The sequence below is a fragment of the Ochotona princeps genome, chromosome 8 (assembly GCF_030435755.1).
Source record: "Ochotona princeps isolate mOchPri1 chromosome 8, mOchPri1.hap1, whole genome shotgun sequence".
NCBI lineage: Eukaryota > Metazoa > Chordata > Mammalia > Lagomorpha > Ochotonidae > Ochotona > Ochotona princeps.
This window is the reverse complement of record NC_080839.1, coordinates 17,337,286-17,355,550: the sequence shown is the minus strand read 5'-3', so window position 1 is coordinate 17,355,550 and position 18,265 is coordinate 17,337,286. Positions and strand designations below refer to the sequence as shown.

The 18,265-nt window shown below is 39.1% G+C and overlaps 1 protein-coding gene across 1 annotated transcript in view; it reads left to right on the top strand.

Moving 5' to 3' along the window:
• The window catches only part of DNAH6 (dynein axonemal heavy chain 6), a 250,072-nt gene that overhangs the window by 163,126 nt on the left and 68,681 nt on the right, over nt 1–18,265 (top strand). Inside the window, exons 46-53 of the mRNA XM_058667697.1 lie at nt 3,782–4,013; nt 7,520–7,672; nt 9,207–9,347; nt 9,925–10,167; nt 11,640–11,807; nt 13,890–14,125; nt 16,594–16,855; nt 17,906–18,029. Coding sequence (XP_058523680.1) covers nt 3,782–4,013; nt 7,520–7,672; nt 9,207–9,347; nt 9,925–10,167; nt 11,640–11,807; nt 13,890–14,125; nt 16,594–16,855; nt 17,906–18,029 — 1,559 coding nt within the window. The remainder of the gene's footprint in view (nt 1–3,781; nt 4,014–7,519; nt 7,673–9,206; nt 9,348–9,924; nt 10,168–11,639; nt 11,808–13,889; nt 14,126–16,593; nt 16,856–17,905; nt 18,030–18,265) is intronic.

Genomic DNA, 18,265 nt, shown 5'->3' with positions numbered 1-18,265 from the left:
AAATGCTCTACATGGTTCTAGAAAGATCTGAGATGGTTTGCAGAGATACATTGTACAGGATAGTGAAGATAACTGCCTGTATGACTAAAACAAGAGGGAGTTCAAAATTATAGCCAAACAAATCAAGGTCAGAATCGTAAATTCATCTGCTTGTTGTACAAGTCTTAACCATTGCACATAGACTGAGAGACATCACTGACACATGGGTGTCCAAGATTTAAGTTTAAGAATATCTGCAGCTCTCGGGCCACACACCACCTTTTAAAGTAGATTGTGTCTTGGATGAGTCTAAATGTTAAAGTGACCCTTCCAAGGTGAGCCAGTGTCTGTTTCCTATGTCTTTTAGTATCCATGCCAGCCTAGGAAGTAGCAAGAGTGATGGTGCCCAGTGTGCACATAAAAGCAGGACATGGAACTTCTCATCTGTCACAATAGTTCCCCGTGGTTAAGAATCTCTTCATCCTATGGCTCAGATATTGTTCCAGTGATCCATTAGTACCTAATGGGCAATTCCAACCCTCGGTGATTTCATTTTGTGGTTATCTTCCATGTTTCTGGGGGATTCTCTCTGGGGGCAGCTCTCTTGCAGTTGCCTTCACGCAGCAACTGTAGACCAGAAGTTTCTCTGCCAATAGGTTAATGGACTCCCTGCCAATGTCCATACCTACAATGTCAGGATACACTTAAATAGCAGAATGACAGACTTAAGACTGTTTGTAAAGGACTATAAAAGTATAATATGGGTGGAGTCAGTGGGGAGAGAAGGGAGATCCCAGAGCCTATGGAACTGTATCATAAAATATATTTTTTTAAAAAGTGTCTCTTTCTCCGTGAGACCCCTCCATGTGTCTCTCCTGCTTGGCCGCAGCAGGGTGTCCAAGCTTCTGACATGGTAGCTCTGGGCCCCAAGGGCGGTGCCTCTGCAAACAGCCAAGCAGAAGCCAAACGACTCAGCCTGAGAAGTCACATAGCATTAATTCTAGCACGCACACACAGATCTAGCCAAGATTGTAGGAAGATAACAAAGACCCTATTTTTTAGAGGGGATAAAAGGGAAAATAGGGCCAGAAGCATCGAAGCAGCCATTTTTAGGGCATTGCAGTATCACAGGCACGTTGGGTTAATTGACTCGTCTTCTGGCTAGTAAGTTCCAGACTGGGTATCCCTTCTGTTGCTTTGGCTGTAATTCCCTAGGTGCCTCCACTCAAAATGCCTTATTCCATAACATTCTCCAGAGAGGAAAATCGTGTCACGTTCCTCTTGGAATTATCTTGAGCAAGCAGATCCTCTCAGGTCTTTTATTTCTAGCCTTCAAAGTATAATTTTTCAGTGTCAATTTATGTGATTCCTAGGTTTGGTATCCTGTTTTGTAGAAAAGAAAGTTAAAAATAGAATTTTTCATGGCTAGTACCACTGCAAGATTTTAATGACGTTTTGTTCCATGTCAACCACATTTTAACGTTATTCCTTAAGACTGACAACTAAATCTCCAGAATTTTTTTCTCATACACCATAAGCAAATACAGCCTTTCAGCTACCCTGTATTTCTGCTGTTTTCTCACAGCCCAAGTGTTAGAATCGTTTGTCTTTAGGTTATACGATTGTGCTCGCTTCCCATCTGTCCCTCTGGCAGCATACTCACATGCTGTCCCCTAACAACTTTTATTCCTGTAGCTCAGGCTGCTCCTAAGCCTGAAAGGAAAAAAAATGCCAGTACTCTGTTCTGAGAAACTTCCTGGAAAGCAGACAAGACGACAAGCAAAGCCAGCTTGATCTGGCCACTGGAGATTTGTTTAAAATATTATGGGAGGAAATTAAAAACCATTTACAGAGTGAGGCAGAGTAGGTTTTCAAATACACAAAGGACTGTCATGTAAATAATGATGTAGATGTGTCCTCTTTTTTTCTAGAAAGGATCAGTAGTAAGGAGTCAAACCTTATTTCTACTTGAGTAAGAGCTTTCAGACACATACTGCTAATTAGCAATGGAAAGGGCTTCGAGTTATGGATTAGCTACTAAATATTTAGTATTGTAGCTCTTACTGCCTTCCATTTGCTGATGATCTTTCAGATTCTTTGGGTTTTGGCACAGAGGAAGTTGGCAAAAAACCTTTCCAAGCCAGGTAAAGAACATTTAATTCTGAGCCTGTGCTTATAAATGGCAGATGCACCAGGAAGCTTCTACCCTTCATAAAGTTGTTGCCATACTCCCAGGATGGTGGAATGACTCTGATTTGGAAAAAAAAAAAAAAACCTACTAATTAGAAGTTTCACCCCTCAGTATCTACATTAGAGGAGTACAACTGGGCAGAATTTTCTATCCATTTATACATGTTTCCAAGGATTTATAGATAAGCTTCTGTTCTGGAACACAGAATAGATAAGTCTCAGAAACAACCATTGTTTAATAGTATACATCAAAAAATGAATGAATGACATATAAAGTGCATGTATTTACAATATCCAGTATTGATCCATTTATGCATTATAATACTTGTGTGTTGTTGAAGGAAAATACAAGAATATTAATACATAGGTTTACTTCCTAATATACAGGGGAAGTGAAATTAAAAGATGTTTATATCAAAATGTAAAATCCATAAAAATGATCAGTCTTCAAAAATGTTTATGAGCTATGCATGGATTTCCATCTTTTTCCCCCAAATAAATTTATTTTTTAATTCCACTGTTTCACAGAAGTATCGCCATGAATCCATCTAGCCCTAAATCTTACATAAGTAGCTAAAGAGAAATAAGCAAACAGGTGAGCCGATGTGTCTTTGCCCACTAAATGTCCATTGTGAAAGAGACAATGAAAATGGTGCCCATGAATCACCACTGCTCTAGGAAGAGGTTGATAGAACATTCCAGGGAAGGAACAGACAAGTTGCTTTTGTAAAGGGGCTGACAGAAATGTTTTAGGCCCTGCAGGCCATATGATCCCTCCTGGAACTAGGCTCAGCTCAGTGATGTCTTTTAACATTGTCACTCTTGCAGCATTTCTAGCCCTTTTTGTGTCTCCTCTTCTAGTTCCTGTTTATGGATGCTAGGATCCCATTTGTTTCTCCTGGAATTATACTCCTTATCTTTGATTTTCCATTTCTCTAAGTTTGTAGCTGTTCTGTGGCTTGCCCTCTACGTACTCAGTTTTCTACAATATGCCATTTGTGAAACTCATTTTTCTTGAGGTTTTCAGTAGTTGGATTTCACACCTCTATCCAATTTTTCCTAAGTTTGGATTTTTTTCTTTTCCTGAAGACTCATTCTAGTATCATGGTTGAGACACTTGATTTTATTCTTATAAACATGAATTGAAATTTTTCTAAAATTTAGTTGGTATCTTGTTAAAAATACATTTCAAGTCTTTCTCATTGATCTCTCCTTCTGCGTTGCATGCAGGTCTTTTGCTAGCTCCAGGAATTTTTCTACTCATTCATTCTTACAGAGACCTTTGTTGACAATAGTTGGTATGAGCTACAGCCTTGATCAGAGTCCCTAGCGAAACTGTTCACACTTTGGTAGAAAAGATTTCACACTGTTCTAAATTCGTAGGACTAGGGCCAGAGAGCCAGCAACCTGTGTAGGGTAGAGAAAGATGGAGCATCCCAAAAAATGGTTGATCCAGCCTTGAGTGCCCAAGGGAGCCTGCTCTGCTCTTGCAGTGAGCAGCCTGCTCAAGGATGAGGTCTGCTGTGCTTGGCTCCATGTTGAGGCTGATTCATTGTGCAGAGGACACATCTGTGACCTTGAAATAAACCTCCCTCTGCTTTGCTTCCTACAGGATTGCCCGGATGATACGCCAAGAAAGAGGGAACGCCTTGCTCGTGGGAGTGGGAGGCACAGGGAAGCAGTCCCTTACCAGGCTGGCTGCTCACATATGTGGCTACAAATGTTTGCAGATCGAACTTAGCCGGGGGTATAATTATGAAAGCTTCCACGAGGACCTGAGGAAGCTGTACAAAATGGCTGGTGTGGAAGACAAGAACATGGTTTTCCTGTTCACGGACACCCAGGTACACATGTAACTGGTCTGTGTGTAACAATAGGAAACATCCAGGTATTACAGTGCGGTGTGTGCTTTGAATAGTTTCTTGGCTCCAGTTCAGGGATCGTTACCTCTGATAACAGGTTTCTTCAACCTTGAAAAAGTTTTATAATACATTTTTGTTTTACTAAGGATTGGTACTCTTTAATTCTAAGTAATTACATATGATCAAAGGCTAAAGAAGTGAGATTGCAATTTTTCTTTGAAGAAAACAATAAAGAAAGAAGGTCATAAAGTCCTGTGGAAGTACATATAAGGAATAACTCTGCAAGTGACCTCAGTTAGGGAAACATACTTTACTCAAGAAAAGAAAATTTAACCCCAAGAACATAGTAACTTTAAAAGTAAAGTAGAATTATATCCATATCTGCAGCAACTAATTTAACTGATCTTGAATTCATTCCCAGGTAGAGTATTTTTAACACTGATTATATTTAAGTAGAATAATTACACTGATTTTTAACTTTAGGTAGAATAAACTTTTGTAGAAATTAAGGTTTTTGGGTTTTTTTTTCAAGTTATGTAATTGAGATACACAAATGTCTTCAAGTGGGTCACTAAAATGCATACAATGGAATACCTCTAAGATTAGGCATTTGGCATGGCAGACACTTTGGAAATCCACATGCCATGCTAGAGTGCTCGGGTTCAAGTCCTGGCTGCACTCCGGATTCAGGTTCCTGCTAATGTGTACCCTGGGAAGCAGCAGGTGACAGTTCAATTCTTGAATCCCTACTATCCATGTAGAAGAGCTGGATTAAACTCCCAAGTCACAGCTTCATCCTGGCCAAGCCTCAGATCTTACAGACATCTGGGGAGTGAATCGCAGGATGGAAGTGCCCTCATGGGTGCACACACTGTCTCCTGCTCAAATAAATTAAGGTTTCTTAAGAAAATCTGCATGAGTTTCAAAAAACTTTGTACTGAAGGAAAAATTTACATTGTTTTCCATGATATATTTGAAGTGCTTTCATACATGTTTTAAGCTTCCTTAGAATTTTTAAAACACTATAAGCAAGAATAAATACAAACACTAAACAGGAAAAATATTTTAACGTTGTGACATTCACTGAGTTTGAGTCTACTATAAAAACATCAATTACTGTATTAGCCCACTTTTTGTTATTTTAAAATGCTTAACATTCCTTGAAAGGAAAAAAAAGTTCATTGCAGCCTACAAATGAGGGGACATGATCTGGCTACCCCATCATGGTATCTGATGGAGGTGGTTTTGGGCGTGCGGAGGCACAACCCTAGAACTGAACTAATCGAACTTGAACTAAATTCATAACTCTGAGGAGCCACCTGAAGGATCTAGAGACCTCCCACGAAGCTGCTGTGCTCGGACACTGTAGTTAGAGCAAGTTTTCACTCTTCAACGCCTTAATCAGATGGTTATTAGCACCAAGACATCAGGATTTGAACAGCCACATGAGTTTAGGGGAGACAGATCCTGTCAGCAGATACATCACAATTATCAAAGGAAAAGATAAGCACGCCATTGGAAGAAATAATGAGGAAACTCTAATAAAAGCGGAGGCAAACTTGAAATATCTGGAGGAAATGTTCTGCCTCACCAATAATTGAGAACATTTTCATAAATAGAAATGCCAGTGGGTTTCTTTTTCTTTTCTTTTGGCTCTTGCAGATCAATAAAGTTTAAAAATCATAGTGTGCAGCACTGGTTTAAAAAAAAAGGCTGCTCATTTCTCTCAGAGATTATATATTAGCAGAATCTTTCTGAAGGACATTAGCAATATGTACCTAAAACCTGCATGTTTATGCATTCAAAGTTGCATATTTGAGAAAATCTATTTAGCACTATTTTTCAATAATTTGAAAGAGCCTCAGTGTCCAATGAGAGTAATATAAGTAAATTCTTTTATAATCATAAAATATAATGGTATCCATGTGAAAAAAAATCAAAGGTTTTGATCATAGAAACATACCTTCATTTGAAAAATGTTTACAGTGTACTGTTAATCACAATGTGAGCACAAAGTAACTACCATATTGGCTCTTTGGTTTAATGTACATTTAAGTAGATAAGCCAGATCTGCCATATCTAGAGTTAAATAGCATCTGGGTCATGGGACCCTAAGTAACTTTTGTTTTCTTTGATTTGTTTATGTGTAGTTTTAAGTTATTCTAAAAATTTTTCTAAGAATTTTTAGCATTGCTCCTAAAACTCAAATCATATTTAAAAAGCTATAGTTGCTACCCTTTAAAGATCAAGTCATATTGTCTTACTTCATGTTAAATAACCAGAAAGCTATTGTACTCCATTAAAAACCCCAGCTGAACACAAACGTTCTATTCTGATTAAGAATAAACATAATCACAGTAACCAAACTGAGTATGTTTGTATGTAAGCATATATATTTAAAATAAGTATGAATGTGAAATTGAGAAACAAGGTGTTAGATATTAATGTGCATTTACTAGAAAATAGAAAGTAGAGACAAGTATGTTCAGATAACGTGAATAATATAATTAGAGACTTTCTACTACTGAAAGGTTCCAAAAATTTGAATACATACTAGGCTTAAACAAATTTTTTACTATCCTTAAAAAACATTAAAAAACATGAGAAATATTCTTTCCCGTGCTTTACACCTGATCTTAGCCAAAAGGCTGAGCAGCTTCTCCATGCTTTAATCAAAACGGAAATTAATGTGGTTCAGCACTTTAAGACTTTCAGAGAAAGATAAAGAAAACCAAATTCTCTTATTAGGGAGTCAAGAAAATCTATAAACATAAATCCATAGAATGCAACTAAATAGCTGATTATGGATTTGCAAGTTTGAGCAGATTTTTTAATGGAGAATAGCAAATGTGGAGTATGTCTGCCCTTCCTAACAATCGAAGTCATGCAAATTTAATTTTTTTGACAAAAATATTTGCACTCCTCCTATGAACAGAAAAAAAGATTAAAATAAGTGATTAAAGATTAATGAAATCATCCTTCCGTTGAAAGAGAACTAGTGATATCTGCAAAATCCAAAAATTATTCATATACTTTAATTGCAAATCTCACCACTGGAGATTCATTTCAGGAAAACAAAATACCCAGAAAGAATAGCTGTAGTCCTAAGGATATTCTTACAATGGAAACTAGACTGTAAATGTCCATGACATGTGGATCATCCATTCCCTGGTACAATACTCCCATATTTACGCTTACAGAAATGAATATTCTGCAGGATTTTAGAGCAATACTGATGATAAATTGATGAAGGGACAGAATACAAATGACTTCATCCAGGTAAAATATGCATACCTTTTAAGAAAAGAAACCCAAAGGAAAAATGAAAAATTAACAAGCATACTTGCTATGTTAAAATTTTAGGATTCCTTCTTTTTTTTTAGTATTTGTTCTTAAAATTAACTCATACATTCTGAAATAGATATTTGCTTTGTTATTTACATGTGTCAAATAGCACAAATACATAATTACTCTGCTTTCTTGTACAGATTGTAGTGGAGGAGTTCCTGGAAGATATAAATAACATCCTAAACTCAGGGGAGGTGCCTAATTTATTCGAAAAGGATGAACTGGAATATGTTTTAGCAGCCACCAGACCAAAAGCCAAAGAAGCTGGAATTTCTGAGGGAAATAGAGATGAGGTAAGATGTGCCAGAACAGTAACATGGGTCTGAACCCAAAAATCTCTTAGCTTTTTATGTAACAGTACACAGAACCCATTGAGGGTCTAGGCACAGGATATTTTCTCATACCGTGGGTTTGCTCTGTAAGCCAACCTACACTACTGTCTCAGTTTAAAGCAGCAGTCTAGAAAGTTCCATAGGAAAGCAAAAACCTTCCTTGCCAGGAAGTCACAGTCTTGTTCATAATGTTCAACTTCCCATTATTTCCCATTCCTGCAAGTGTACTGCCTCAGGAGAACTGAAGGCAGGAGTCCAGTACTTTTGATCTTGCTTATCAGCAAGGTAAAGCACAGGTGAAACAGAGGCCCATTGTCTAGGGAGCAGGTGTGGCTGCTGGCCACTCCCACTTTCTCCAACACCACACCAGATTCCATACACATTATTTATCTACTCCAATATTTTCCCTTCTTCACCTTTTTAGCGATTCTTTTTTTTTTAATTTTTTTTATTAATTATTATGCATTATGTGACAGTTTCACAGGCTCTGGGAATCCCCCCCACCCCTCCCCCTCCCCTCCCCCCTGGTGGATTCCTCCACCTTGATGCAGTATTACAGTTCAAATTCAATCAAGATTCTTTCCTTGCAAACATATACCAAACATAGAGTCCAGCTACTTATTGTCCAGATGGGTTGAATAGTTTCTTGGGGAGACCATTTCTGGTCCAAAGTTAGAGCTGGTAGAATATCATCCCAGTCAATTAATAGGTTGTGGTTAAGAACTTGTTTTTTGTTTTTTTTTAACATACTGGTTACGCAAAACCATGTCAATTCCATAATGTTACAAATTGCTGTTAATGTTATATTGGGACTCTTTTTAGCGATTCTTAAACCTTTTCTGTGGCTCACTGAGAGAATTTCCTCCACTGCTAGGTTAGGGATTATAACTACAGACAGCAAGTCGACCTCAGCCAAAGTAGACCCAGATGGCTTTATTGTAAAGACACGATCACAGGGAGTGTCAGAGAGATTCCAGGCTGAAGTCATTGAGCTGAATACTTCCATAGAAATGAATGAATGGCCACGGGAGCTACTTCCTGAGCCACAATCTTTCTGCCTGAACTAGGAAACCACTAAACCAGTCAGCATCCCATCACCTGCCAGTTCCAAAGCCATGGGGCAGGAGGGACCTGACATCCGGAGACAAGAGCTCCAGAACCAGGCCACTTCTGCCTCACTCTGCTTGCAGGAGCGATGCCCTAAACCCTGTCCCTCTCTCCCAGTTGTCCTCTGGCCCAAAGCAATCTACTTTATTGAGGAGTCTCCTCGAATCCACTCACTGTCAGAGCACTGACTGCAGTGAAGTCTTGAAGAAAGGTCCTTTTTCATCTTTCCAGGCTATGTGTGAGAGAGAAGCAGATGGGGAAGGATATCGAACAAGATGGCTCTTATATCTACTGTATGAAAACAAATCCCAATTTGACTGGCAGTCTGAGGCATTAGCCCGCCCTTGCTCTCACTGTTGGTTCATTTTGAAAAATCTTTTCCCACTAGGTGTTTCAGTACTTCATCAGCCGGGTCCGTCAGAAGCTGCACATCGTCCTCTGCATGAGCCCAGTTGGGGAGGCTTTCCGGGCTCGATGCCGAATGTTTCCCTCTCTCGTGAACTGCTGCACCATTGACTGGTTTGCCAAGGTTAGTGGCTTCCCTTTGATGAGTTGGAGATAGAACAGGATATGAAACAGTTACTTAGAAGAGTATAGAATTGACAAACTGGGGAATTTATAGGAATTCTGGACTCTGCCAAGCCTTGCTCAGCCACACAGCTGCAGGCACGGGGTAATAGAGAATTGTGCATGGTTAAATTTCAGATGATCTCCAAAAGTCAAAAAAAGCGAAGAAGTTGAAGTACATGTAGGATGCTGATTATGTAATGAATCTTAAGTTCCAGCTGTGAAATACAGAAGTTATCGGACTCAGAATTCTTAAAACATCCCAGCATTCATTCAACCTAAAACAAACCAAAAAACTCGCTTATTGAACAGTTCCCCTGTGCCTGATTCTATCCTGAAGGTCACACTGGTCAGCAAATATAGACCTAAACCCTACTTTAATGAACAAATTCATTCAGTTTATTAAACCCCAGAGACGTGAGCAGGAGTTAACTGGGTGAAAGGAGCGCCCAGGCAAGGAAGGCCAGGGAAATTCTAATTCTTACACTCCTGTTGAAGTGACACACCCAATAGGTTTTCCACGTTCTTTCTTTCCACAGTGGCCCAGAGAAGCACTCCTTTCTGTGTCAAAAACGTTTTTCTCCAATATCGACACCGGAAGTGAAGATCTGAGAGACAAGCTCTCCCTCATGTGTGTCAACGTTCACCTGAGTGTCTCCCAGATGGCAGAGCGCTTCTACACAGAGCTCCGCAGGCGGTACTACATGACACCCACTTCCTACCTGGAGCTCATCAATCTCTACTTGTTTATGCTGAGCGAGAAAAGGAAGCAGTTAGTGTCAGTAAGTTCAGTGTCATCCACAAAGCCTTTTTTAGTATTTTTGGATCAAATTTAAAACTTTTGAGAATGAGCTGTGTTCCTTCTTGTCTCCCAAGCCCCCATCATCCTGCCACAGTCCCTTGACAACTGGCCATAGGATCCAGCCTTCCCTTTCCTTGACATAATTTCCTTCTGCTGTTTACACAGTTATCCTTGACTCAGCTGAATGATACTTGAATTGCAAAAGTGTCAAAATTAAGCAAAGAATTAATCACCTCTGTGGATTTAATGTGACAGAAAATGTTTTGCTCAGCCATAAAGATGAACTCTGCTAGTTTATAAAGAGTCAGTGGTTTCCAATAAGAGCAAGGAGCTTGTATGAACTATGTGTGACAGGTGCTGACCTCAAGCACATTCTGTAATTTCTCTGAGCCTTAGTAGGAAAGGACATGTAGAAAATACCTATATAGCTAGCTGTAAGCCTCCTGACTTGTGAAATCTAAACAAGTCACTGTTCATGGAGTCTTGGGCTATAACTGAGCTCTGAAAACAGTGGCTGCCATTTTCTTCATCAGGCAGTAACATGGCCTAAAATTTTCAATATCTAAAATGTGGTAGCAAATAGAAGCATTTAGATTTTTTTAAATGTTATTCAAAGGTGTTTTACCTGATCAATGCATGCCTTGTAAAATTTGTATTGTTGAAAGCTGCCAATTTCAACTAAGCTTCCTGACTCGTCGCAAAAAAAAAAAAAAAAAAAAAAAAAAAAAGGTACTTCTCAGGTATCTCAAATCCTTAGACCACCCCTTTGGTTTCAGTCAAGAGTTTCCCACCAATGAAAAATAAGGTTCTGCGTAACCAGTATGTAAAAAAAACCCAAAAAACAAGTTCTTAACCACAACCTATGATTTGCTCATTGACATTTCAATTTTAGTTTGTATACAGGACCGGCTGCTATAGACCTTAAAATGGCTATAAGGTACCATTCAGCCAAAAAAAAAAATAAGGTTCATATCCAGCAGCCAGAGCTGAAGCTGGACCTCTGGGATCCTGTACCCCTCAACCCTCACCTGTACCAGCTATACCACCCCACCTTGAATGTTTAAGGTCCTAGAGCTGTAGCCTCCAGGGATTCATATATGAACCTGAACTTACCCCTCACTCCTTCATGAAGTATTAATGAATTAATGAATTAATTGTTAATTCATGAGGAATTAATACTCTCACACACATATGTTCGTGCATACATACACATACACACACACACACATACATATATATACTGTGGCCAGGGGCTGGGGATCCACATACTGTGGTGAATGTTTGACCATTTGCTGGAACTCGTATTACCTGAACATTTTTAACTTTTAATGCTTCACAATTTGAAAGATATACCAAATTCTATGGACATAAAATATGAATATACAAGCAATAGATATTAGAAAACTTACAAGTTATAATGCTTTATTTTAAGAGATTTCCATTATCATTTAGGCACGAGATCGGGTGAAGAATGGCCTCACCAAGCTGTTAGAGACAAACCTGCTGGTAGATAAAATGAAATTAGATCTATCAGCTTTAGAACCTGTGCTTTTAGCAAAATCACAGGATGTTGAAGCCCTGATGGAAAAATTGGCAATCGACCAAGAAAATGCGGATCAGGTATGTTGCATAATTTTCACAATGTGAGTGACAAGGTTTCAGTCAGCAATCCATTGCATGTATTCAATGGTGTGTGATTGGATCATTTTGTTAGACTATGATTAAAATAACTGATGTTTAATAATGCTTTTTCTTAGCAATTTAGGAGTTTTTTATTTTCTTTTTATTTTATTGTATTTCATTTTATGACCCAGTTTCATAGGCTCTGGGATTCCCCCAGCCCCTCCCCAAGCCCTCTCCCCATATTGAATTCCTCCACATTATTACAGCAGTATAGATCATTTCCAGTCATGATTCCTTCATTGCGGGTTTGGACCATGCAATAGATGCAGAGAGTCCAGCATCTTATTGTCCAGATAAATTCAACAGTTTCATTGGGAGACCATCCTTGGTCTGAAAGTAGAGTTGGCAGAATATTATCTCCTCCAATGAGATGTCACTACACAACTTCAACAACAGGAAGAAACATCGAAATTAACAAAAGCAATGAAGTTAATTAACATGGTATTGAGTGACCAATATGTTAGAAAATGCAAGTTCTTAACCACATCCTATAACTACTTCCTTGACATCTCAATTTTAGTATAGACACAACCAGCTGCCATAAACTTTTTTTTCTCCCAGACTAACCTGTTTTTGAGTTTAACCTAAATCAGAGTGGCACAGAAACACTGGAAGGATCAACAATAACATCCATCATATATATAATAGCTGAGTACAAGCTTAACATCAAAGTTTCTATGTAGTTACATCTTGTTTAGCATTAACAGTCATAAATTGATAAAGTTTTTTGGATGAGAAGATTAAGCCACAATGTAAACTTTGCATTATATAGTGATTAAGCATGGTTTTACAGAACTTTTCTATTCTTCAGTTGTTAAAATGCAAAGTTTTAGGCAGATGAGCAGGGAAATCCCCACCAACCCAGTGAGTGAGAAAGAATTTAACTCTACTTCCTACCTAGTAAAGTCCAGGAGAAGCAAATAGGGAGCCTGACCAGTAAACACAGGCTGAGCGATTATAGGCTAGTTGGCCTTTTCCCTGGCTGTTCCAGACTTTTTATGTCTATATCTATGTCTCTCTCTCTCTGAAAAGCCAATGGGTCAGTCATTTCCTATTAGATTTCTCATACAGGATGATAGCAGCCCAAAACCCTCTCATAGGGCCTGGTGACACTGGAACTACAGCCAGGAGCCCCGGGTGGCACTCAGATAAAAGGATTGTAAATTTCCTTCTGGACTCAGGAGAGAAGCTTTCTCTGGTCCTTTATCTAGTTCCAGCCTTGGCTCCCAGGCCTCTCTTATACCGACCATCAGGGTTGCTTGCGAGCCCTAAAATTAGTTCAGATAGACCAAAACTAATAAAGGTTAGCTAGTTAGTTGGTAACTACTCAGCTTGTACCTTACTGATCAGGCTTCCCATTTTGCTTTTCAGGAACAGTTTTAAGAGGCATACAGTCACCTGCTACTAAAGAAGCCTGCTTCTGTCCCCAAGAACGAGAGAGAGAGAGAAAGAAAAGATAGTAGTTACACCTACAAATATAAAGCAGCTAATCCTCTTTTAGGAAGGAGCTGCCTGTTAACAATAATTTTGTCTCCGTAAAGCTATCTACATGTTACAAGATAAGCAGAGAGAACATAAAATGCAATCTAGCTAATTCCCTTTCATCATTGGCCTACTCCAAAGGGCAAATGTGACTCATTGTTGATTTTGCTTTTGAATCTTTAAATCCAAACACAGATCAGTATTCCTCATCCATAGTGCTTAGAACCAAAGGTGTTTTGAACTGGGTTTTTTGGTTGGTTTTTTTTTGGGGGGGGGGAGTATTTGCAAAGATATATAGGTACCTCGAGGTGGAACCCAACTCTAAACATGAAACTTTATATATGCCTTATACACATAGACTAAAGGTAATTTTATACAGTATAGTTGTTATAGTGGCATGTTTACTACAATCCATCACAGGAAGTTTTCAGGCATGGAGTTTTCACTTATATCCTGTTGGCACTCCAAATTGGATTTTTAGATTAGATACACTTAACATGAGATGAAACCACTAAACAGCCATGTTTCAATGATTAGGTCCGTCACATTGTGCAAGAAGATGAAGCAACCGCAAAAGTGAAAGCTGAAGAAACCCAAGCAATAGCTGACGATGCTCAAAGAGATCTTGAAGAAGCACTACCTGCCCTGGATGCTGCGAACAAAGCTCTTGATTCCTTAGATAAGGCAGATATATCTGAAATCAGAGTCTTTACCAAGCCCCCAGACTTAGTCATGACTGTAATGGAGGCAATCTCCATTCTCTTGAATGTTAAGTAAGTAACTCATGCATGAGAGTGCTACAAAAGCCTTTGTGGAAAATTAATCAGTTTCTTAAGATGCGGAGAGAAATGTTAATGCATGCATAGCTTTTTCTTAATATGCATTTCAGGATGCTTGATGGAATTTATTTACTGGTCTCAATTATATGTTCATTCTCCAAATCTCATTGATGCATCTGGTCACTCAGCATCTCGATTTGGCAAACACTCTTCTCAACATCTATTTTGTACTAGAGGGTGGAAGCTATAAAGTCTTTCCCTACAAGATGTATACAGTCTAGTGGGGAAACTGACATGAAAGGTGATTTCAAGACAATGTGAGAATTACATAATGCTGAGGAAAAATGCCTCAGTCCACCAGGAGAGCTACCGGCAGGTTGTTCAGGAGGTGATGCTTATCATTGAGTGGGACTGTGGGGGAGGTTCAGGGACTTGGATGCTGATGGAATGGGATAGTTCAGCAGGTGGAAAGTAAATAAATGAAGAAAGTTCTCATATGCTGTGCTAGCAGTTCACATTTCATCCTGGAGATGAGTGGTCTTCAAGCTTTCTTTAGCAGTCCAATCTCTTTTTCAGCAAAAACTTGCACTACAGTGAACCTTTCTATGTAAAACTGAACAGAGGTTCCAGAGCCCCACCACCTGGCCTTCCTACTGCTTTTAAGATGGTATCCTGGTAGCCTAGTAGGGCAGAGGGGTCTGGAGGTTCTGCAAACCACAAATATCTCTGGCAGAGGTAACTAAGAACTTTAAGATTTATTTACTTGAAAGAGCAACGCTGAGAAGACAGTGAAAAAAAAAAAAAAAAAAAAGGAGATCTTTCATCTGCTGATTCATGCCCCAAATGACTAGAACAGCAAGGGCTGGGACTGACTGAAGCCAGAACTCCATCTGGGTTTTCCATGTAAGTAGCCACTGACTTCCTAAGTGCATTAGCAGGAAGCTGTAGCTAAACTGGAACCAACACTCTGATACAGCGTGCTGGAGTTGCAAGTGGCAGGATAAACCGTTACACACTAGGGTCTGAAAATTTTTGAGCCAGATTTTCTTAACTGACAGACCAACCTGGCAAGAGTTCATTCTGTCAAAGTTGACCAAGAAAAATAAAGCTCAATTAGAGGGAGTCTGTGATATCTTGGCAAAAATTTTTAAGGGACAAAAACCAGAAAAAAGAAGATAAAATGAGAGTGCTCAGGACACTTTAAAAATAGTTAGGGCCTGACACGGAGCCTAGTGGCTCAAGTCCTCATCTTGCACATGCTGAGATCCCAAATGGGTACAGGTTCATGTCCCGGCAGTCCCACTTCCCATCCAGCTCCCTGCTTGTGGCCTGGGAAAGCAGTCGAGGATGACCCAAAACCTTAGGACCCTGAACCTACATGGGAGAACCAGAAGAAGCTCCTGGCTCCTGGCTTCAGATCGGCACAATACTGGCCATTGCGGCCACTTGGGGTGTGAATCAGCAGACGGAAGACTTCCTCTCTGTATATCCGATTTTCCAATAAAAATAAATCTTTAAAAAATAAAATTAAAATTAAAATTATTGGGCTGGCATTTTGGCACAGAGCGTTGTCACCAACTGTGATGCCAGCCTCTCCTGTGAGCATCAGTTCCCAGCTGTTCCACTTCTGGTCCAACTCCCTGATAATAACCTGGGGAAAAGAAGCAGAAGATGGCCCAAGTGTCTGAGCTGCTGGCACCCACATGGGAAGAGGAAGTAGCCCTGACTTCAGCCTGCCCCGACCCCAGCCATTTTGGGAGTGAAAAGCAGATAGATTCTCATCTCTCTCCCTCTTGTCCTCCTCCCCTTCCTGCCTCTCTCTCTCGCTCTCTGTTTCTCTCCCTCTCTTTTTATCTTTCTCTCTCTAACTCCTTCTCTGTAACTGACTTTCAAGCAAATCTTTAAAACAAATAAATACATGACTGGCAGTGGGCAAGGAAATACCTCATTTTGGTGTTTATCAGGGCCAGAGCAGATGTTCAGTCCTTTGTCCATCCAAGCTTGATGGCTGTGTTGGTGGGTAGAGCTGCTTCATACCTAGGCCACAAAAGGAATCCCAGTCTTACACCTACAGTGCTTAAGACTGCACATGTCCTATGACTCGCAGTTGGGTACAAGAGTGTATAGTTTGGCTGTGTTTCTATGTCATGTAATCCTTGAAGCTGGTTGCAGTGAGGGTAAAATTAAATGAATCACAGTTTAAAAAAAATAAGATAAAATAAAATTGTTTCTATAATGCCATACATTCCTAAAAGTATGATTTTAGAATTCTCTCTGTATTGTACTCATCAACCCTTCTCCCTATAAATTCATTGTGATGCATATAACAATTACTGGAATCAATGTACCAAGATTTAAAATACCCATCTATTGGAATGCTATTGGAATGTTCGCAACATACATTGCTTTTGTTTTATATCACTTAATTACACTGTAATTAACTTACCACATCTTTTTTCCAGGCCTGACTGGTCAACAGCAAAGCAATTTCTTGGTGATCCTAACTTTCTAAGAAGACTTTTAGAATATGACAAAGAAAACATCAAGCCTCAGATATTGGCAAAGCTTCAAAAGTACATTAATAATCCTGATTTTGTGCCTGAAAAAGTAGAGAAAGTGTCCAAAGCATGCAAATCCATGTGCATGTGGGTAAGAGCAATGGATTTATACTCTCGGATAGTCAAGGAAGTTGAACCAAAGAGACAAAAACTCCGTGCTGCCCAGGTACTCTCTGTATGATTGTTTCTAGACTTAGGCCATGAATATCTTTCAGGTTCTCTGTAGAATGCTGCTGTGACCCTGTACAATAGAGATAGTGGCAAAGCTCTGGAAATTTTAACTTGCTTTCAACAGTAGCTAGCAAAGATTTTTTTTTTAAGAAGTTCGTCCAAAATTGTGCTTATTCTAAAATTAAAGGAAAAGAAATCCTTAGTATTGTTCTGGAAAAGGGGAAACAACCTTGTGGGTTTTTTAAATGTGACTTCTAGCACTAGTATCTGAGAGTCTGTTTCTACTGGTAAATATTCGGGTACATGATGGTATCACGTGAGATCTTAAAACCAGCTTAACCCATAATCAGATATGAGGTCCCTAGTTTTCCTGAAAACAACAGTCTAAATGTTCAGTTGGTCGTATTACCTAAAGCAAACAAAAAGGGGTGGGGGTTGGAAATGGCTATAGTGTAAGGATCTGGAAACTTCTTCCATAATTATCCAAATAGTAAATATGGTCAGCCTTGCAAATTGTATAGTCTCTGTTACAAGTCCTCAGCTCTACTGTGGCAACACAGAACCAGCCAATGCCAACACACAAATGGATATGCACGGATACACAGTGTTACCTGTGAACATTGCAAGCTCTATTTCATGCAATTATTATGAGTCACAAAATATTACTGATTTTTCCAGTAACTTAAAAATGTAACAATTATTCTGGGCTCACTGACTATCCAAAAATAGGCAACAGGCTAGAGTTGGCCTACAAACCAAAGTTTACACATTCTTGATAGAAAGTATTAGTTTCCATTCTTAGATATTTAGTCTGTTTTATTTAAAATTTATCACACATGGCAGCTGATTTATATCAAATGCTTGATATATCTGATTTTTATGATTTAATTTGTTGGGCTTTATCTCTTACTTTACTCATTTGTTTTAACTTCACATATAACAACGCCACATGGATTTAAGGGGTCTTAAATCATGATTTTTAAAAAAGTTATAAATTCAGCCTTCTTTTTGGCATTCCCTTAAGTATTTGCTTGAATTTTATTAGGCTGAGCTTGATATTACAATGGCTACTCTGAGAGAAAAACAAGCATTACTTAAGCAAGTAGAAGATCAAATAAGGGCCTTACAGGATGAATATGACAAAAGTGTAAATGAGAAAGAAAGTTTGGGTAAGTAGCTCAAAAAATTTACACTGAGGGGCTGGCGTTGTGGCATAGTGAGTAAAATCTCTGCTAATGTGCCAAGAAAAACGGTGGAAGATGGCCCAAGTGCTTGGGCTGCTACATCAGGTGGAAAACAACTGAATCTCTTGGCTCCTGGTTTCTTTAAGATCCAACCCAGCCATTGTAGCCATCTGTGGAATGAACCAACTCTCCCACTCTTCCTATGGCTCTGCTTTTCAAAT